The sequence below is a fragment of the Rhinatrema bivittatum genome, chromosome 13, assembly GCF_901001135.1.
Source record: "Rhinatrema bivittatum chromosome 13, aRhiBiv1.1, whole genome shotgun sequence".
NCBI classification, from domain to species: Eukaryota; Metazoa; Chordata; class Amphibia; order Gymnophiona; family Rhinatrematidae; genus Rhinatrema; species Rhinatrema bivittatum.
This window is the reverse complement of record NC_042627.1, coordinates 16,358,871-16,375,930: the sequence shown is the minus strand read 5'-3', so window position 1 is coordinate 16,375,930 and position 17,060 is coordinate 16,358,871. Positions and strand designations below refer to the sequence as shown.

Sequence of the window (17,060 nt, the reverse complement as noted above, 5' to 3'; positions counted from 1 at the left end):
GGCTAGGGATAGACAGCGAGGGCAGGTGCAGGAGGGGAGAGAGGAGTGAGAGCGAGGAAAGGGACACCTCTCCAGAAGTGAAATTGGCACTCTCTCCAGGCAGCAGGGCGCATTCGTCTGAGGGCTTTAAAGTTCATCCCAGAGGACAATGCGATGATCATCACTGGGGTCCTGGAACCATTATGCTGTGCTGTTCAGCAACAATGTGGCCAAGACCTTGAGGGCAGTCAAAGACCAGATCTGGTGCACCATCATCAAGGCACAATGGTATGAGACACAGTGGGGAGCAGGTGGCCCATAGGTCCTGGAACTTAAAGACCCAGGTGGTGAATTACAACAGGAACATACAGCAGACTGACGGAGGAGTCCCTTGCCCAGTTGCGCTGATGTCCATGGGTGGGCGCATTGTCCAACGGCTGAGACCGGGTGTGTTTGAGGGCATGGCTAAGTGGCTGGACACCACGCTATAGCTGGAACTGTTAAATTCACCTCAACTGTAAATGGCAAGGCTGCTACAGTTGTGCATATCATTTGGCATAAGATGCTCACATGGATTGACATGCAAAGTGTGCATCTCTTGCCAAATGGTCCATGTGTGTACCTCTTGGCTTTGCTACTTATGTGGTGTTCTTTGTTTCCTCAGGATTCGCCCAGGACTCTGCCGGTCCCAGCTATCCAGCCCCAGGGGCCAGCAGTTAGCCAGGGATCAGCAGTGCAGCAGCACTTTTCCATGCCCCCTTGCTTGTGGATGCTCAGACATAGTTCAGCGAAAAGGAAGAGGAGCAGCAGCCTCCTGAGCACAGCCAGATCCTGTAAGCCTGCCTAAATCTTTCTAGTTTCATGGAGGAACCCAGCCTGCAGTGGTATACAATTGAGCCAGCGCAACCTCGCTCCAGCACACCACATGGCCAGCACACACAGCCAGAGCAGCCCACTTATGTGACCTCTGGAGGATCAAACCTTCACTCCACTCTGCCCACAATCAGCACAGCACCAGTACCAGCTCCGGCACCAGCCACCGAGTGAGGTCTCAATACACGAGCAGTTGGACCAGCTGGAAAGGAGCCCTGGTGTCCACCTCCACCACATACAGGCAGAGCTAGTGCATCTGAAGAGGGCAGACTCAGGCCTTGCATAACTAGATGGCAGCCCACATACAAGCTTTCACCACAGTGGCTACGTTAATAAATAACCTCACCGGCGTCCTTACCCAGATTCTCCAAAGAACGCCGGATCCTCCACCAGTGCCTTCCGCATAATTATAAGACTCTATGCCAAGTAGCAATCTCGGCCTGACAGATGACCAAAAGGTAGCCCTATCCCCCCCACACCCCAAGACATGCCATCCCTAAGTGGCAAGCCACGGCGTGGCAAAGGGCCATGAATGTTTGCAACTGATGCCCTGTTATGCCTAAAAACAAGACTTTTTGAACAAGCCTGGCTGGGCCTCGAGAGAGTTCCTGTGCTGGCTAGATGTAAGAAGACTGCTGGGCCCATCCTAACTATAGAGTTCCTGTGCCGACTTGCTGAAGATGATGGTCTACTGTCTGCTACTTTTGTGTGGCTGCTTAGTTCTAAAGCCCTCCTCAATGCTCTGCCCATACTCCAGCCTTCAATCACAGTCCAGCTGCTGGCTTTTCTCATCATGTTTCATCTCCTCCTCCTTATGCTGGTGTCTTTCATCTCATCTCATTCCCATCCTGCTGTTGCCTCCATGCTGGTGTCTCATCTCATTTCATCCTGCTGCTGCCTCCATGCTGGTGTCTCATCTCATTCCCATCCTGCTGCTGCCTCCATGCTGGTGTCTCATCTCATTCCCATCCTGCTGCTGCCTCCATGCTGGTGTCTCATCTCATCTCATCCTGCTGCTGCCTCCATACTGCTGTGTCTTCTCCTGGTCATCGGCCTCCATGCTGCACTCTCCAGTACTGGTCCTGCTACTTAACCTTTGCTGCCTTGACCCTTAGGCTGTCCCCCCTTTGCGTGTGCACTTTCAAAATGGACTGTCTGGGGGCCTTTTAGTCAATATCACATAGTTGTGCTGCTATCAGCTCTAACATTAGAGCTGTACTGTAGCTATTGGGGTGCCACTTCCATTTTCTATGCTGTAATCATGCTTGTGCAAAAGGGTAAGATGCTATACTGTATATATAATGTTGTAATCTGTAACAATGTATGTAGAGGTCTACACTCAATGTGCTGTTCATTTCATTTACAATGTCATATGCAATTATATATCTAGTCCTTGCAGAATATGATTACCAAAAATGTTGACTTGCTTTTAATCTGTTGACATTTGTTGTGTAATAAAATGGTTACAAGTTTGAAAGAACACTTTCTGCTTGTCTGTTTTTATTGTGTGCTTTTTCTCTTTTTTTTTATTATTATTTATTTATAGAATTTTTACCATCAATTCAAGCATATTATTTGGAAAAATACAAGTAAATTTGCAGTATCAACATTATCATATTATACCATAATTACATGGCAAGAAAGTAATTCATTTACAAAAGAAGAATTTTCCCTAATCTGCAAATTACTATGTAATATTAATGCAACGACAGACAATTCCTAAACTGAGCAGAGTAAGGAAAAATTAAAAATAATATCTAGTAGAAATTAATAGAGCTAGAGATATTGGTGTTACCTATCATTTGCTTATACCGTAATCAAGATAGTTTTTAATTTGAATTCACAAGGATCTAGAGTCTAAAAAAATTCGTAACTGATCGGGTTCAAAGTATACATTTTTTTAACACCCTGTCTATTCACTAAGCATTGGCATGGGAACTTAAGACTAAACTTAGCTCCCATACCAACAACTTCATCTCTCATCGAAAGAAACTTTTTCCTTCGTTCCTGAGTGGAATGTGTAATATCTGGGAAAATCCATATGGACTGACCCAGAAAAAGTGATTTCCTATTATGGAAAAAAGCTTTTAGTATCATTTCTCTATCTTGAGCAAATACACATTGTATAAACAGGGTTCCTCTCTTATTTATCTTTGTTTCCATAGAAGTTTCAAGAAATTGAGTTAGATCTAGCTCTGGTTCAAGTACATATTCATCAGATGTTACAGGCGCCACCGTAGTCATATATATTTTAGCTAATGTAGGCATCAACTCTTTAGGAATTTTTAACACTTCCGTTAAATATTTTTTAAACATTTCTAAAGGAGGTATTTTTTCGTAATATGGAAAATTGAGAATACGAAGATTTAAGTATCTAATAGAATTTTCTATATTTTCCAATTTTCTTTGATGTATCATATCAGATTTAATCAATTGTAATTATTTTGCAATGTAATAACTTTCTGATCTAATTTAGCTATATTTTCCATATTTAAGGAAATATTAGATTCCATAGGCTGAATTTTCCCCACCAGGCTAGAAGTCACATCTACCAGAGATGACACTGATTTTTCTAATACCATTATTGCAGTCCATATAGAGTCCATTGTGACCTCAGTAGGCTTAGGAATGGCAGGGCGTAACAGATTTAGCTCAGATCCTTGGCTCTCAATAAAACTTCTTAATTCCCCCAATGTTCTTTCTTTCTCTCTAGGAGTAGAGGCTTTTACTACAAGGGGAGTTGTTATTACTTCCCCCTGTGCTAAGCCCTCCGTAAATCCAACTGCTCCGGATTCCGGGAATAACACTTCTGAGGGAAAGGGGGGGGGGGTAGACGGAGCTCCGGGGCTCAAGGTGACTTGTATGTCTGGCGAGCATTCCAGTTGCTCCTCTGGATTGGTCGCCAAGGATTGCCGGGGAGTAGTAGTAACCCCTACTGGAAGCATGAACCCCTCAATTTTCGGTTGTAGCATGTCCGAGGCAGGGACACCAGACTCCAGCTCCCTAATCCTCGCTTTTCTTTTGGAATGTGGCATAGGTAGTTTAATGAAAATTATCTGGGGATCTTCTTCGTGTATCTCTAGGACTATTAAACTATTGATTAAGGAAATTGCCTGACAGGGGTTTTGGAGAGTAGGAGAGAGATTTTAAATAATAGGAAATTTTGTACTCACGGAAACCCAAATGTAGGAGGAGGGGAGGGGGGTTATCTTCACTCCTGTTTCAAGACAAAGCCGCGCGCCGCAGGAAGGGGCGGTTTTGTAGCCTACCGTCCCCTTCAGATGACGTCAGTGGCAGACTCCGGTCAGGCAGGGTCGGGACCTCTCCCTCCGTTAGATGAAGCAAACAGTTGCCGTGATTGCGAGCTTCCTCAGGGTCTCTCTTCTCTCTCTCTCTCCCCCTTGCTTTTTCTCTTAAGGTTTCACTAGATAAAAGGTTTGGGATCCGCATGACTTGCATGCTAGAGAGCCAGTGGCCATTCCAACTAGGCACTTTTCTGGCATGCCAGACCATATGGCCTATGGCATACAACCAAAAGTTGATTGTATGCTCCCAAGGGAGACAGCAAGAGCTAACAGGAAGCTCCTTACTGTGGAGCTCCAGTCGCCTTCTCCAGAGAGCATACTCTTTGCTAACTGTTGGGTACATGGGCGTGCATGCGAGATGGGCACCAGCTAGCTAGTGTTCATCTCCATATGCAGTCTGGTGGAATAGGTGTGGAAATGCTTGGCTAGAGGTGCATTAGCTATGTCTTCATTCTGTTGGGGGCCAATCGGTTTCTAGCTGTGCGAAGGATATATAGTGCACCTATTACAAACCATTAGCCTGTAACATTGTGAAGATATATCATCTCTGATTAAACAATGGCCTTTCTCTCTGGCATCGAATGGTATCATGTCATAAGTCTTCAGTCAGAGGGCTACTTGAAAATGACATAAAGCCTTAGGGGTGTTTTATCTCTAGGGAGCATAAATGTACAGCTGCAGGTGTTTGGGACAGAAAGTACAGAGTGGACATGTAAGGCCTGTGTGGTGTTAAGGGCAAGTTTCACGAATCACCCCACAAGACTTTATATTGGGGCCCTCACGCCACCTAAAAGACAATCTGGAGAAAACCCTTTTTAGGTTTTCTCCACACTGAACAAAATGTGTTCTACTTGCAGGCTGCTCTAATACCGTGTCAGTAAAGGAAAGGATGAGTGAGGGAGGGGGGTGTATGTGTTATACAAACCCCTCAGCCCAAGAGCAGACAGCTAGGAGGCCAGCTGTTGCTTGGGAGCAGGTAGACCTCCACAGAGTGGCTGCCTGGCACGTGGATCTGTATAATACCTGTTCGCTAAGGTTGATAGTACAACATATTCAAAAGGTAAACATACAGACCAAAGAAGATTTAACAGTTCTAGCGTGAAGGAGGACTAAAGTAGGTAAAATGTACAACAGAATTAAACTTCAAATAAGTCAACTACGGCACTAAGAATACAACATATCTCAATAAAAATCAACACAGGACTAATTGCATAAAAATGCAAACATCTGGGCACAATAGATTGCTGCCTCATGCTTAAGGCGCCAAGCAGTTTATAGCTCTCCATCCAGGCCTCTTCCCTTGACCCTTTCCAAGTGCTTTCCCTGCCATGCTCGCCCTCTCCTCTCCTCCCTATGACTCTTTCCCTTTCTGGGTGCAGATTCCCACTATGGCCCCTTTCCCCTGATCCCCAACATGGCCATAACACTTCCTCTCTGCAGTGGCTGTTGAAGGTGCTGGGGGCACCACATTTCCCCCCCCCCCCTCCTCCTCTTGTTGAAGCTTCAGTCTCTGCCTGGTGACAATCAGCCTCACTCTTCCCTGCCAGTTTGGGCTGCTTAAGGCTGGGATCTTCCTCTCCCTGGCAAAATGTCAAGCAATGGGGGGTCAGGCATCAGGAGCCTTAGCGCAGAGCTTCTCGGAGAGGAGACCAGCGCGCTGTATTCCTCAGCAGTTGCCCTTGGGTTGCTCCCTTCTGGGGGACTCCCTGTGATGGTCTGGCAGACCCCCAGGTTGGGAACCACTGGTTTAGATGATGCATTGGGTAGTTAAGACCTAGACCATCTTTATGCTACGCCCTTGTTCTTTTTATTATTTCATTCCTGAGACGGAGACATGTTTAAAGTTTTTGAACACACTTTCGTTTTCAGTTTTTATTTTTCATCGGAATTTATCATTGTTTATTACAAGAACAAAAATATTTACCTGGAAAAATGTCATTTTTTCTGCTGAGTTGCTCTGGTAAAAAAAAAAAAAAAAGAAATTCTGGGAAAAATAAAATAAAAACTGAAAATGAAGATCCATACCATTATGAAGCTAAGAAGTAAATATTTGATATTGTTCAGTATTAAGTTTCACATAAAGACACAGGATTCAGACTGATTCAATGCTGCAAGGCGACATAGTCCTACAGAACTACAACTCCATGCATGCAATGGGGCAAAATCAGGACTGGATCCAGCACTTTTGGGTTGATCTGGGCAAGGTACCAACTCAAAAAAGATGTAAATCAGGGGCAGGGACTGGGTGTCAGTATATGCATGCACTTGCCTATCCCTAATGTAGATCCAAAAGCAGGGCCAGTGCCACTTATTTATTTTTTTTTTTTCTGACCGTTTAAATTCCCCAGCGATTGTTTCTCAAACCCACAGCTTCCCTCATCCTGCACTTTGTTGTTCTGTCTCGTAATGAACCGCGGCCTGGAACAGCTGGGCCAAGCTCCGGGATTTTTATTCCCCCCCCCCCACCCCCACCTTGCAGGGCTCCGTCTCCAAAACAAGATAATAAAAAAAAAAAAAAAGGGACCGGGTTCTGCCCTCCCGGCGGGAGCAGGGGGCTGGTTTACAGCAGAAGTTTCGTCTAAATTGGGTTCTAATTGGACCAAATAAGGAAATTCCCCACACCTGACAATGAACAACCCCAGGCAGGCAACCTAAAGGAAATAAAAGAAGCAGGGCGAGGAGGCTGGGGGCTTTCTTTCTCTCTCCTCCCTGTGAATCGGTAGGAAGGTAAATAAATGTTTTGTTATTCTAACGTTGCCCTTGGAGTTCACATCGAGGTAACGGGTCTGCCTTTTGCTTTTAGTGCTAGCAAAGCATTCATAAAGCTCAGCGTTGTAAACTACCTTTCACTAATGCCTTTCCGTGGTCTCTTGGTCTCCATGTGGCTGTCCGCTTTCATCCACAACCTCCCTCTGCTTGGGCTTTTTTTTGGACTCTAACTTTTACTTCCTGGTACTTTTGGCTTGTGTGTATTTGTGTTTTTGGTTTTGCTTTTTGTCTGTTTGATGCTCAGACTCGGGCTGTCTCCATAGGTGCCCTGCTTACACTACATTCCCTCCTTGAATAGTCTGTGGCATGCTATGAAAATAAACCTGGTGGTGTTGCTTTGTTAGTGGGGTGCACTCTAATGATTAGCACTGCAAAAGATTTGGATGTGAAAATATATTGGCTTCCTGCTGTTTGATATCAAAATCCTGTTCAATGTTTGTCTACAAGCTCTAACCTTGCAGGTAAAAAGATGTTGGTTAGTGTAAGTGCCCTGTTGATTCCTGGTTTTGGTCATTATTGTATTTCACTTTCAAGTATATTTATTCAGCATGATATTCTGGATATCAAGTTAAAAATAACTTCTTGTATGATGTAAGCACAAAGGCTTGGTCAATGCTTTTGATTTTTTTTTCCTATGTAATGTACCATAAGCTGTTCATTTGTTTAATTAAACATGTTTTTATAAAGCAAAGGTTAAAATTCAAACAAGCTCTTGAGCTTGGTGAGTAGGTAATTAAAGCCCTTATAGTACAGTATGCCTACTTACTGCACCCCCCCAAAAAAAAAAATCCATGGCCATAAATGCTGTCTTAGCAGCATCTCCAACCAGCCTGTGGTGTCTAAGCCTGGACCAGGCATCAACTCCAACTCCTTTGCATGATAGTACACAGCACTTGGTACTGAGCCAGTGGGCTGTTCATATTTAATGCCCCTCTGGTTAAAGACATTATTGCTGGATGTTTACCAATAGAGGAACTGTCGGGCACAGTTTCAATCCATTAAAATATGATTTATATGCTTTGGCTTCTCATGTGATCAGAGCTAAGGAAACTTCAATGTTTATCAACACAAACTTTATATTTGGTAGATTTCCTTTCTAGAAGAAGCTGAGGGGAGGGTAGTGTCCTGAGAATCTCCTCAAGGAAAAGACCTGCAACCTCTCAGTTGGCATGGTAGGTCTTGCATGAAACAAATATTGGGGAGAGGAGGCTGATCTGCATGTTTGGGGGAGGGGCCAGAATCCCTTTGTGTCCATCGTGCTAGTCTGGTCTTTTTTTTTTTTGTAACATTAGTATATCACTTCCTGGATCTGTTTGCCCTTCTGTCTACTCATTTATAGAAAACATGCACAGAATCCTTTGCTTATTCCCTCGTCTAAGCACTAGCTGAAGTTGGGAGTGTCCTGCCTGAGGATGCTTCCCTTGCTGTTGACACTATTAACACCTAGGTTGTGTAAACCTTATTAAAAGGTACAGCACTCCAGTGTCAAAGCTCAAAAAAAAATTATAGCAATGGGCTGAGAGCCAGGAAAGCCAGTTCTGAAATCCCTACTTCTTTCACTGATACTCCTTGTGAAGTTTAGATTCTAATAGCTCTGGGGCTGGGACTTTTGTACCTGAATTACTAATGTAACTTGCCTTGAGCATTATTTGGATTAATGTGTACTAAATATCCAGCTCATAGGTGTAGGTGATCACCAACCCATAGGCCAGGGAGATTCACAGGGGTGGAAAGTGTACTAGACTGCTGGGTTAAGGTCATGTTCATTGGGCCATTGGACTTTCCACATCTTTGACATCACTGACCTGCTCTGTTCAGAAATAGCCCTCAGTTACAGGTAACCTTTTCACCCTGGGTCCTGGTTGGATGTGTGGTTAACTGTACTTGTTGGGTGAACTCTCCACCTGGTGTGTACATGACCAGTGTTTGCCAGTTACTTCCAATATCTGTAAAATCTCCCTAAATGTGCTGAAGACATGTCATTAGCTAGATTAATTACTCAGGTGTCCTATCTCTTTGCATATGCTTGTCTGTGCTAGCCCATAAAATCCTACCAAAACTGTATATCCTGTCATAACACAACATAGACAGGGAAATTAGGTCCAGGGACCAACTTGACTCCCTAGTTGGCGTCCCTACTATTTTTGGTCTACATTCCTATTGTATCCCATCTTGAATACGAGGGTCCTCAAGACTCAGTTTTCTTTAGAGGTTCAGTCCCACTACATAAATGTGTTAGCAAATTCTCAGATTATAAATGAGTATTTCTGTGCACTTGGTTCCACATGCCAAACCTTTAGCTTTAGAGCTATTTGCATGTTAGAGAGCAGCAATCCGAATGTAGTTGGATTAATTTAATCTCATTTTACACTTTCTTACAATAAACAATACTTTTAAAAGCATTTATTGGCCCCTTATTACTGCTTCATTTTAATTCATCAGCAAATTTTGCATTTAATTGATGGAAGCATGATACTCAACTCAGAACCTGCTCTAGTTCATTAATTGACATTTGCCTGGTATATTTCATGTCTTTCTAGTGAAATTCATTCTAAACGTGGTTTGTTTTTTTAAAGCAGTGTCTGCTATGAAGGATTCAGCTATGACCAACAAGAGAGGATGTTTAAAAAATATGGATACCCACCATGAAGATTCTCCAGTGACAGCCTGGAAGAGACACAGGGGGACATGGAAGAACATGGGATTTACCCCACCTTTTGCTATCATTTGTGGGAGGTCAAGACAATTACAAGGCTTCTTGGTTATGGTCACCTGTCTTATCACCAGCACTTATGCACATAATACAGGAGTGCCTGCAGGAAGGCCTTCAACATCCCCTTCTCCATATATGCAGTCTGTTCCATTGCCATGCTGGAGTTATGAATGTGAGGCTTCACTGAAATTAAAACTACCTATTCGGGACTATATTGCATGGAGATGGAGGAGCTTATTGCAACAAAATTTAGACACAGCAGTCTTGATTGCTGCCAGAGGAACTTTAAACACACACACTCCATCCTCTCAAACGAAAGATATTAGCAAGCTTTTGGATTTGCATGTAACTAGTCAGCTTTCCACTCCCTCTTCCTCTACCAGAAAGGTCTATGAAAGTCTTCATGCATTAAAGATGAAGACCCATCACCGATCAAAGAAGGAAGCCAGAGAATCATTGGACTTTAATACTGAGGTGGCCCCTTCCTTCCAATCCAAAATACATTCATTTTCTTCAACGTCCACGGTTGCAAAGAGAGCTTGGCATCATGCCTTGGAGAGCTGGGTTGCTTCTCTTTTTGGGGGAAAGAGGGCATGGTCTGGAAAATCCCAAGCCCATCAAGACGAGAGCAGGATTATGGTCTCCAATGATGCCAAGATACGGAGTGCAGCCAATGATCTGAAGTTCAGGCCTTGGATGGGGCGTGTAGGACACCCATTTGGGTTGTTCTCTGGGAATGTAAAACTGCCTGGGACTACCCACTTGCCAATATCAGAATTGATACCAAAAGTCTTGCAAAATATTGCACTTTCTACCACTGAACCAGTTTCTAGTTCTCTTGTTCCATCTATATTAAATAAAACACACACAGCACTGACTGGAAAAGATCACTCTGCATTAACTTGCCTGGATCACAGCTCCACATCAGATACCTCTCTTGATTTAAATAACATGGCTGACCCTGCATCTAGCCTAGGAACCATGGTACATAGTCAGATGTCAGATGGGTCTCTTGCAAGGTCTAAAAGCTCAGAAATATCATCTAACCTGGGGTTAACTGAAAGCAGGATCACTCAAATACTGGGCACCTCAAGTTCTATAAAACATTTTGGGTCTGCAGCTGCTACAGATTCCTTATCAAAACAATCTGAGATTACCACTGAACTTGCAGAGGTATCTAAACTTGTTTCCCCCTCAAGCTCCAGCAATGCTGCTCTATCCTTTAAGCCTACTTCAAACAAAACCTTTCACGAGGGCAATACGTCTTCAGTGTTGGTGCAGGTCAAGGGCTTTCCAAACACTACAGACTTAGATCTCAAAATGCAGCCTGTTGGAGAAGGAGTAACTCATGAGGACTGGATTGCATCAGATATCCCTCATCAATCTGTCCCTGGAAGTGCTAACTTATTAACCCTGCTGGATTCTAGGAGTCTCTCTTCACATATGGTGCGCTCTGGTTTTAGAAGCACCACTGCTCCTTTCAGACTGGGATTTACTGCATCAGCAGTCACCTCTAAGCCTGAGCTTATATTGCCCACTGTTTCTAGACTAGCAGAGAGTATCACGGAGATCCATGGATTTCCAAAGGTTAGCGCCCTCTCGGTCTCTGAAAATGCTGCTGATTTAACCTCTAAAATGGTATCTGTGAGAAGACCTGAAAAATATTATATCTCTTCAAATACTTTAATTCTCCCAGGCCCTAGAAGCACTGTTCCATTTAAGTTCAGTTCTACTGAAAAAACTGTGAATAAAATCAGCAGTAGATCTGATCCAGTCTCTTCCACAGTCCTTCCAAGCATGGATTGGATACCCAGAGTGGACCCTGCTGCACAGAGAGCCACTAGTTCATTCTGGGTTTCATCTCCATCCATAGACACGACACCTGCAGCCAGGTTCACTAACATAATGAATACCACTAGTACAAAAGGCTTTACCAAGTTAGCAAGCTCTTTGTTTCCAACAGTGTCTGAATCAGGAGCCCATGTTGTGAAGTCAGTTACTGAAACTTTTATTTTGGGAGCTTTAACCTCTCCATATCTTCCATCCACTAATTCCACGTATTCCACTGTTGGAAAAGAGCCAATAAATGGGAACAAGGAGGATGCTGATATTGTTACCCAGCTACCTCACGAAGCTCTTCTGAGTACTGCTTCTGACCTGAGTGCTAAATTAAATGCTACTGTTCCCCTGAAACACACTCCTGCTTTCCAGCAGCAGTATGCTTCATATTCGGAGGCCTTGCAAGAAAAATCAGCATCTACCACAGATCTTCCTCCCTGGCCAATACAGAGCACTCCTGTCATGCCAGGTTATCTAACCATTCACGAAGACTTTCCTAAATTAACACTTCATGGAGAACTTGGTGGTCCCACTTCTACAGAGAAGTATGTTAGTATAACTGGATCTAGCATGGGGACTCCTAGCCACCAAACAAACATAATTGAGGGTGTTAGCCCTACAGATTTCATACGGCTTATTCCATTTACTGCTACTACTGGACAACGGCATGCTCCTATACCATCACCTACCACAGAACAAAATGTCTCAGCAGTGAGTGAAGACTTTCTTACAACTTCAAACCTCTCCAGTCTGGTCTCTAAAGGCTCCCCAGGGATCATTATGACAGATTATCTCCCCATGAATGCATCAAATATTGTGAGCAGCAACTCTACCACTGTTTCTGTCATGAGTCATACTTCTCTCTATCAAGCTATGCCAGAACTTATCCTCTCAACCCAAAAAGAGACCAATCTGGTACCTAGCACAAATGCATCCAGCTCCCTATCTGTCATGACAGACATGGCTACACAATCTCATGTCACATCTGAACAAGTTCCTGTTGCAGCTACATCCAGTGTAATTCCATCTCCCATTATCGTAACCCAGCCTATCGGCTCATTGGCTAAGAGTAATGCCTTCCATCTTGCTGCAGATCCCTCTGCACTTTTGTCCACTGTGACTTCTTTCCCAGTTTTCAAGTCAACGGCTAACCTTACTAGTTCCAGTACACCAAGAACTCTTACGAACTCAAACAGCTCTGGCAGCCTGCAGTTGCACATTGACGATATTTCTGGTGTTTCAGGCATTGCCTTAGAAGCTTCCCAGACAGCATACAGTAGTACTCTAAAGTCATTCTCTACTATAGCTTTCACTGAGCCACTAACGATGGGGACTGAAATCAGTAAGACTAAAGAGTATTCTACCCATCCTACTACAATGATAAACAACCTGGATGCTCATATCAGTTTGCCAGGCTCCTTAAATGTTTCAAGAGGTGGCTCTGTTCCTAACTCTTCAGGTTTAAGTGTAGCTCCTTCTTATGAGCCCCCTGTTGTAAAAAAGAATGTTTCTCTTTTCTCTCTAAAACAATCAACCGTCTTGGCTACCACGGATAGTAGGTTTATGGATGTGTTGTATAACATCACCAGTATGCTTCAACTGGATGCAGTTGTTGGTGGGTCTTCGTCATTTAGTGGCTTGACCAAATTAAATCATTCTACAGTAATAAATGTGTTACCAGCTCTTCAATCTGGTGCTCCTACTATAAGAACTAATCGCTCAAAAAGAACTTTACCCACAGGGCATTTAGATTCCTTAACACAACCAGTTAACATGAGAAATAACAGTATAGTGTTTACCAGCTGTTTGACTTGTACATCTGCAGCCCCTGTCTTGGGTAACTGGTTGCTCTTATCTAGTACTACAGCTCCAAGTCCTCTTGTCAGCAGTACATTAGGTCCTAATCTGAATGGTGGAGACTGGCCAAAAACCACTTTCACAGAAAGTGATATTAAAGTTAGTCCAGCATCTAAGTTGTCTACACAGATTCCTCATTTTGCACTAATGAACAGATCTGTGCCTCCTAGCTATTCCAAAATGATTGAAAATGTTTCGGGGGCCAGCATGATAAATGCTAGTGAAAGCAATCATCAATGGAACAGAGAAGCTGAAGTGCCACTAAATTTTACTGCTCATAAAAAGGAAAATGCACACTTTACAGCATCAGAATTTCTTGCAGCTTCACAAATAGCTACTACCACAGATTCTTCAGATCTGCTCCACACTAAAGTTGCATCTTGGAGAACAAAATTACCTAAGGATCGGCTGACCACCTTAACAATGTTAAGTTTATCCAAGTCTACCATACCTTTTCCCAGCATTCCAGAAAGATTTGACATGGAGAAATTGATGTTTGATGACTTGCCTGATCTTTTACAACCTACTGGTACAGAAGCTAGTATTCACACTGTCCCCACAGTAACAGACAATGTTATGCCCAGTACTATTTCTTCTCTATTGCACAATGGCTTCTTGGGAACAGAGCCACTCCCAAACTTTTCATTGCTTGGAAAGGAAACTGTTCTAGCTACATCCCAACCTACTGCATCATCCACCAGCATAGCAGAAAGGGGGACAGCACATCCCAGCCCATCTTTAGCTGTATGGAAACGTGATCTTTCTACACCACTTCCAGCATCATTAACTAGAATGCTTGGCTCTGAGAAACCCAATGCTTCCAGTATTTCCATCAGAACTTCTGCTGCTTATACTAAAATGCAGCATGCTGACCTGGACTATAAAGTTCTGGCTGCTTCTTCCTCTAGAAGTATTGACAGACATACTGCAACTACTGGTTCCTATTCTGTTGCAGAAACTTCTCTAATCTTTAACTTATCAAGTGTGGTAGAAAGCAACATTAATGCTTCAACACAGCCAACTTGCCAAAATGCCATATGTGCACAGTCTTCATATTTCTCTCCTCTTCAGCTTAATGTGACAGCTTTTCCAGAGGTGTCCAGTAGTTGGAAGCCCTTGTTACCCAGGACCATAAATTTCACAACAGAAGTAATATTTAGAAGTTTGGCAAGCACATCTATATTTAAGTTGAGCCCTACAAATCTTTTCAATGGAACATCAAAGAGACTTATAGCTTTTGTCTATCCAACTAAAGTAACAAGTACTGTGGTCCACCATCTCCCCACCAATTCCACAGACTTGTCAGTTTTTCAGCACTACTCTGCTTCTCTTCAGCCCAATGATACTGCTAGATCTAATTATAGCATGGGTACTGCATTCCAAGCTCCCCACTGGATAAGCAGTACTACAATGGTACTGTTGGATGATGCCCGTTCTACAGGCCACCCTCATTTACAGCCACCTATAACTTTTACTCAAAACTCCACTCTGGTGACACCTACTTTAAGTGACAGCATAACTTCAGCATCACTAGGAGCTGTAAATGTCATGAAGTTGTACATGGGTAGAACAAGTTCTCCAGGTACTGTTGGCCATCAGCACTATACTGCTTCTCCACATATCTTGCTAAACTCAACAGCAGTGCCATCAAGTTATAGTACAATGGTTAGGTCTATGTCTCTTGAAAAAAGCCATACAGCTTCCTTACTGTCCAATAACACTCACACACATCCTGATTTACACAGTTCTACAGCTTTTCGTATTCACCAGGATTATAGTAACAGGACTACATTTTTATCACTCTTAAGTTCAACCTCCAGACATCTATCTAGTTTGTCTATTGGAACTCTAGAAAATGCCACACTGTCCTCTTCATGGTTGTCTTTATCTGAGCCTACAAGGGAATCTCTCATTGGAACCAGACCAGCAGTATCACTATTGGCATCTGCAAAGGATCACTTACATAGTACAAGGTCAGTGTCCCTGCTATCATCTGCAAAAGAACACCACCTTGGTACAAGTCCAATATCTCCATTGGCATCTTCACAAATACTTGATGCAAGAATATCATCTCAATTACCCCTCCATACAGCACCAGTAGCATCTTCAACAGAGTCTTTCCTTACTACAAAGCTAGCAGCAGCACAATCTAGAACTGACCCTATCCTTATTAGAGAACCAAAGATCACATCAATCCAATCACGGACTTATAAGATGCCCAAATGGGTGACGACTACAACTGTTACCAAAATTGATACAACACTGCTGGAACCACTAGCATCACAGTCAGATGAGCCCCTCTTTGAACTACCCACAAAGAGAATAAGTACTCTAGTACAAACAAGTTTGCCTAACTTGAGGAGTCTACCACTGAGGTTCCGTATTACTGGGATTCAATTCATAGAAGAATTTCAGAACCAATCAGCTTCTGCTTATAAGAAACTGGAGCATGAAGTAATCCTAACTGTAAGTATTAGGTCTAATTTTCCTATCTCATAAACATCTTTAACTTCCATCTTTCTGTTCCTCTCGTCCAATGCGGTTTTCATGTTGAAATGATTTTCCTGTGATTTATTATGGAGTTAAATCAAGAGCTGTCAGCTGCTGATATTGTTGCTGTAAAATGGAAAGCAGTTTAAAATATAGCAAGCTGGCCAGTACCAGGATGTGATCTGAGGCTCTTGCGTGTCAATCTTAGATTTGTTCATGACCTATTTCATCTTTTTTGAATAGCTTTTGTGGGAGGGAAGGTAGTAAGTAGGCTTTCATAGTTGGGATCATCCTCCTAGCTCAGCTAGGGGGATTTAATCCTTTTTGCATGGTAGTAAGGGTCTTGAATCCAGAGGCTTTAAAGTACTATCCCTGAGACCACCCACTAGAAAAGTAAATTGCATCCCCATGCTGCTTCAGAAAAAAAAATCCATACTTTTTTGCCACACTCATACTCCCAAAAGACTATTCTTGGCCATGTCTGTAGTAACATTCACTTGTGTTCCTTTTCCAGCTAAACAAAATGTTTTACTCAAAGTATGACAAACGCTATCTCCAAACAAGCATTCTCCACTTCTTGTAAGTATATCTTGTCCAGTTCTGCATGCTACAATCCTATAAAAACACATAACTGGACAATATGCAAAAACGATTTATGCAGGTAAATACCCACTTAGCTGGATAAGAGGTTTTTGAAAATTGCCCACACTAAAAACACTTGTGTGCATGGTTCGGAGTGTGATTGTATGTCAACCCTGTCTGCCATATTCAAGCAACTCTACCTATGGAAAGGCAGCAATGCAAAAATAGTACATCAGGTCCTAAAATAGCATTGCTAATCTTCCTAGCAGGGAAAAGGCTTAAGGGCTGATGCAATAAGATGCACGTTAAAACAGGTGCTTATATTGAGCACCCATTTTCCTAAAATGCACACATCTGCATGTCCTGGGTGTCTGATTCAGTATTAACGCATCATTTAATGCAGCACTTCATTTTAAGGAAATATTGGGCATCCCTAGTGCTCAAATGCATCGGATGCCTAGAATTGTAATGGGCTTGTGACGTCTATTTTGCCCTTTGCTATTGTGCATATATATACTGTGGGTTCAGTGTTAAGTGAGTCCAGAATTTTTTTTCATCTAGCCATTACATTCTTTGGGTTTTTGTTTAACAAATGAGTCACAACAATCCTAAGTAGGAGGAACCATGGAGGACAGTAATTTATCATGAGCCCT

At 42.9% G+C, this 17,060-nt stretch overlaps 1 protein-coding gene across 3 annotated transcripts in view; it reads left to right on the top strand.

The window, feature by feature from the left end:
* The first annotated feature begins 6,754 nt into the window (after window positions 1-6,754).
* The window catches only part of LOC115075195 (uncharacterized threonine-rich GPI-anchored glycoprotein PJ4664.02-like), a 32,763-nt gene continuing 22,457 nt past the window's right edge, over window positions 6,755-17,060 (top strand). The window contains exons 1-4 of one of the 3 annotated variants that reach the window (XM_029575439.1): window positions 6,830-6,884; window positions 8,014-8,098; window positions 9,503-15,801; window positions 16,340-16,404. In XM_029575439.1, the coding sequence (XP_029431299.1) occupies window positions 9,514-15,801; window positions 16,340-16,404 (6,353 nt within the window). In that variant the 5' untranslated portion in view covers window positions 6,830-6,884; window positions 8,014-8,098; window positions 9,503-9,513. Of the gene's footprint in view, window positions 6,885-8,013; window positions 8,099-9,502; window positions 15,802-16,339; window positions 16,405-17,060 lie in introns of all 3 variants that reach the window. The other 2 variants (XM_029575440.1, XM_029575441.1) reach the window with 2 other exon arrangements.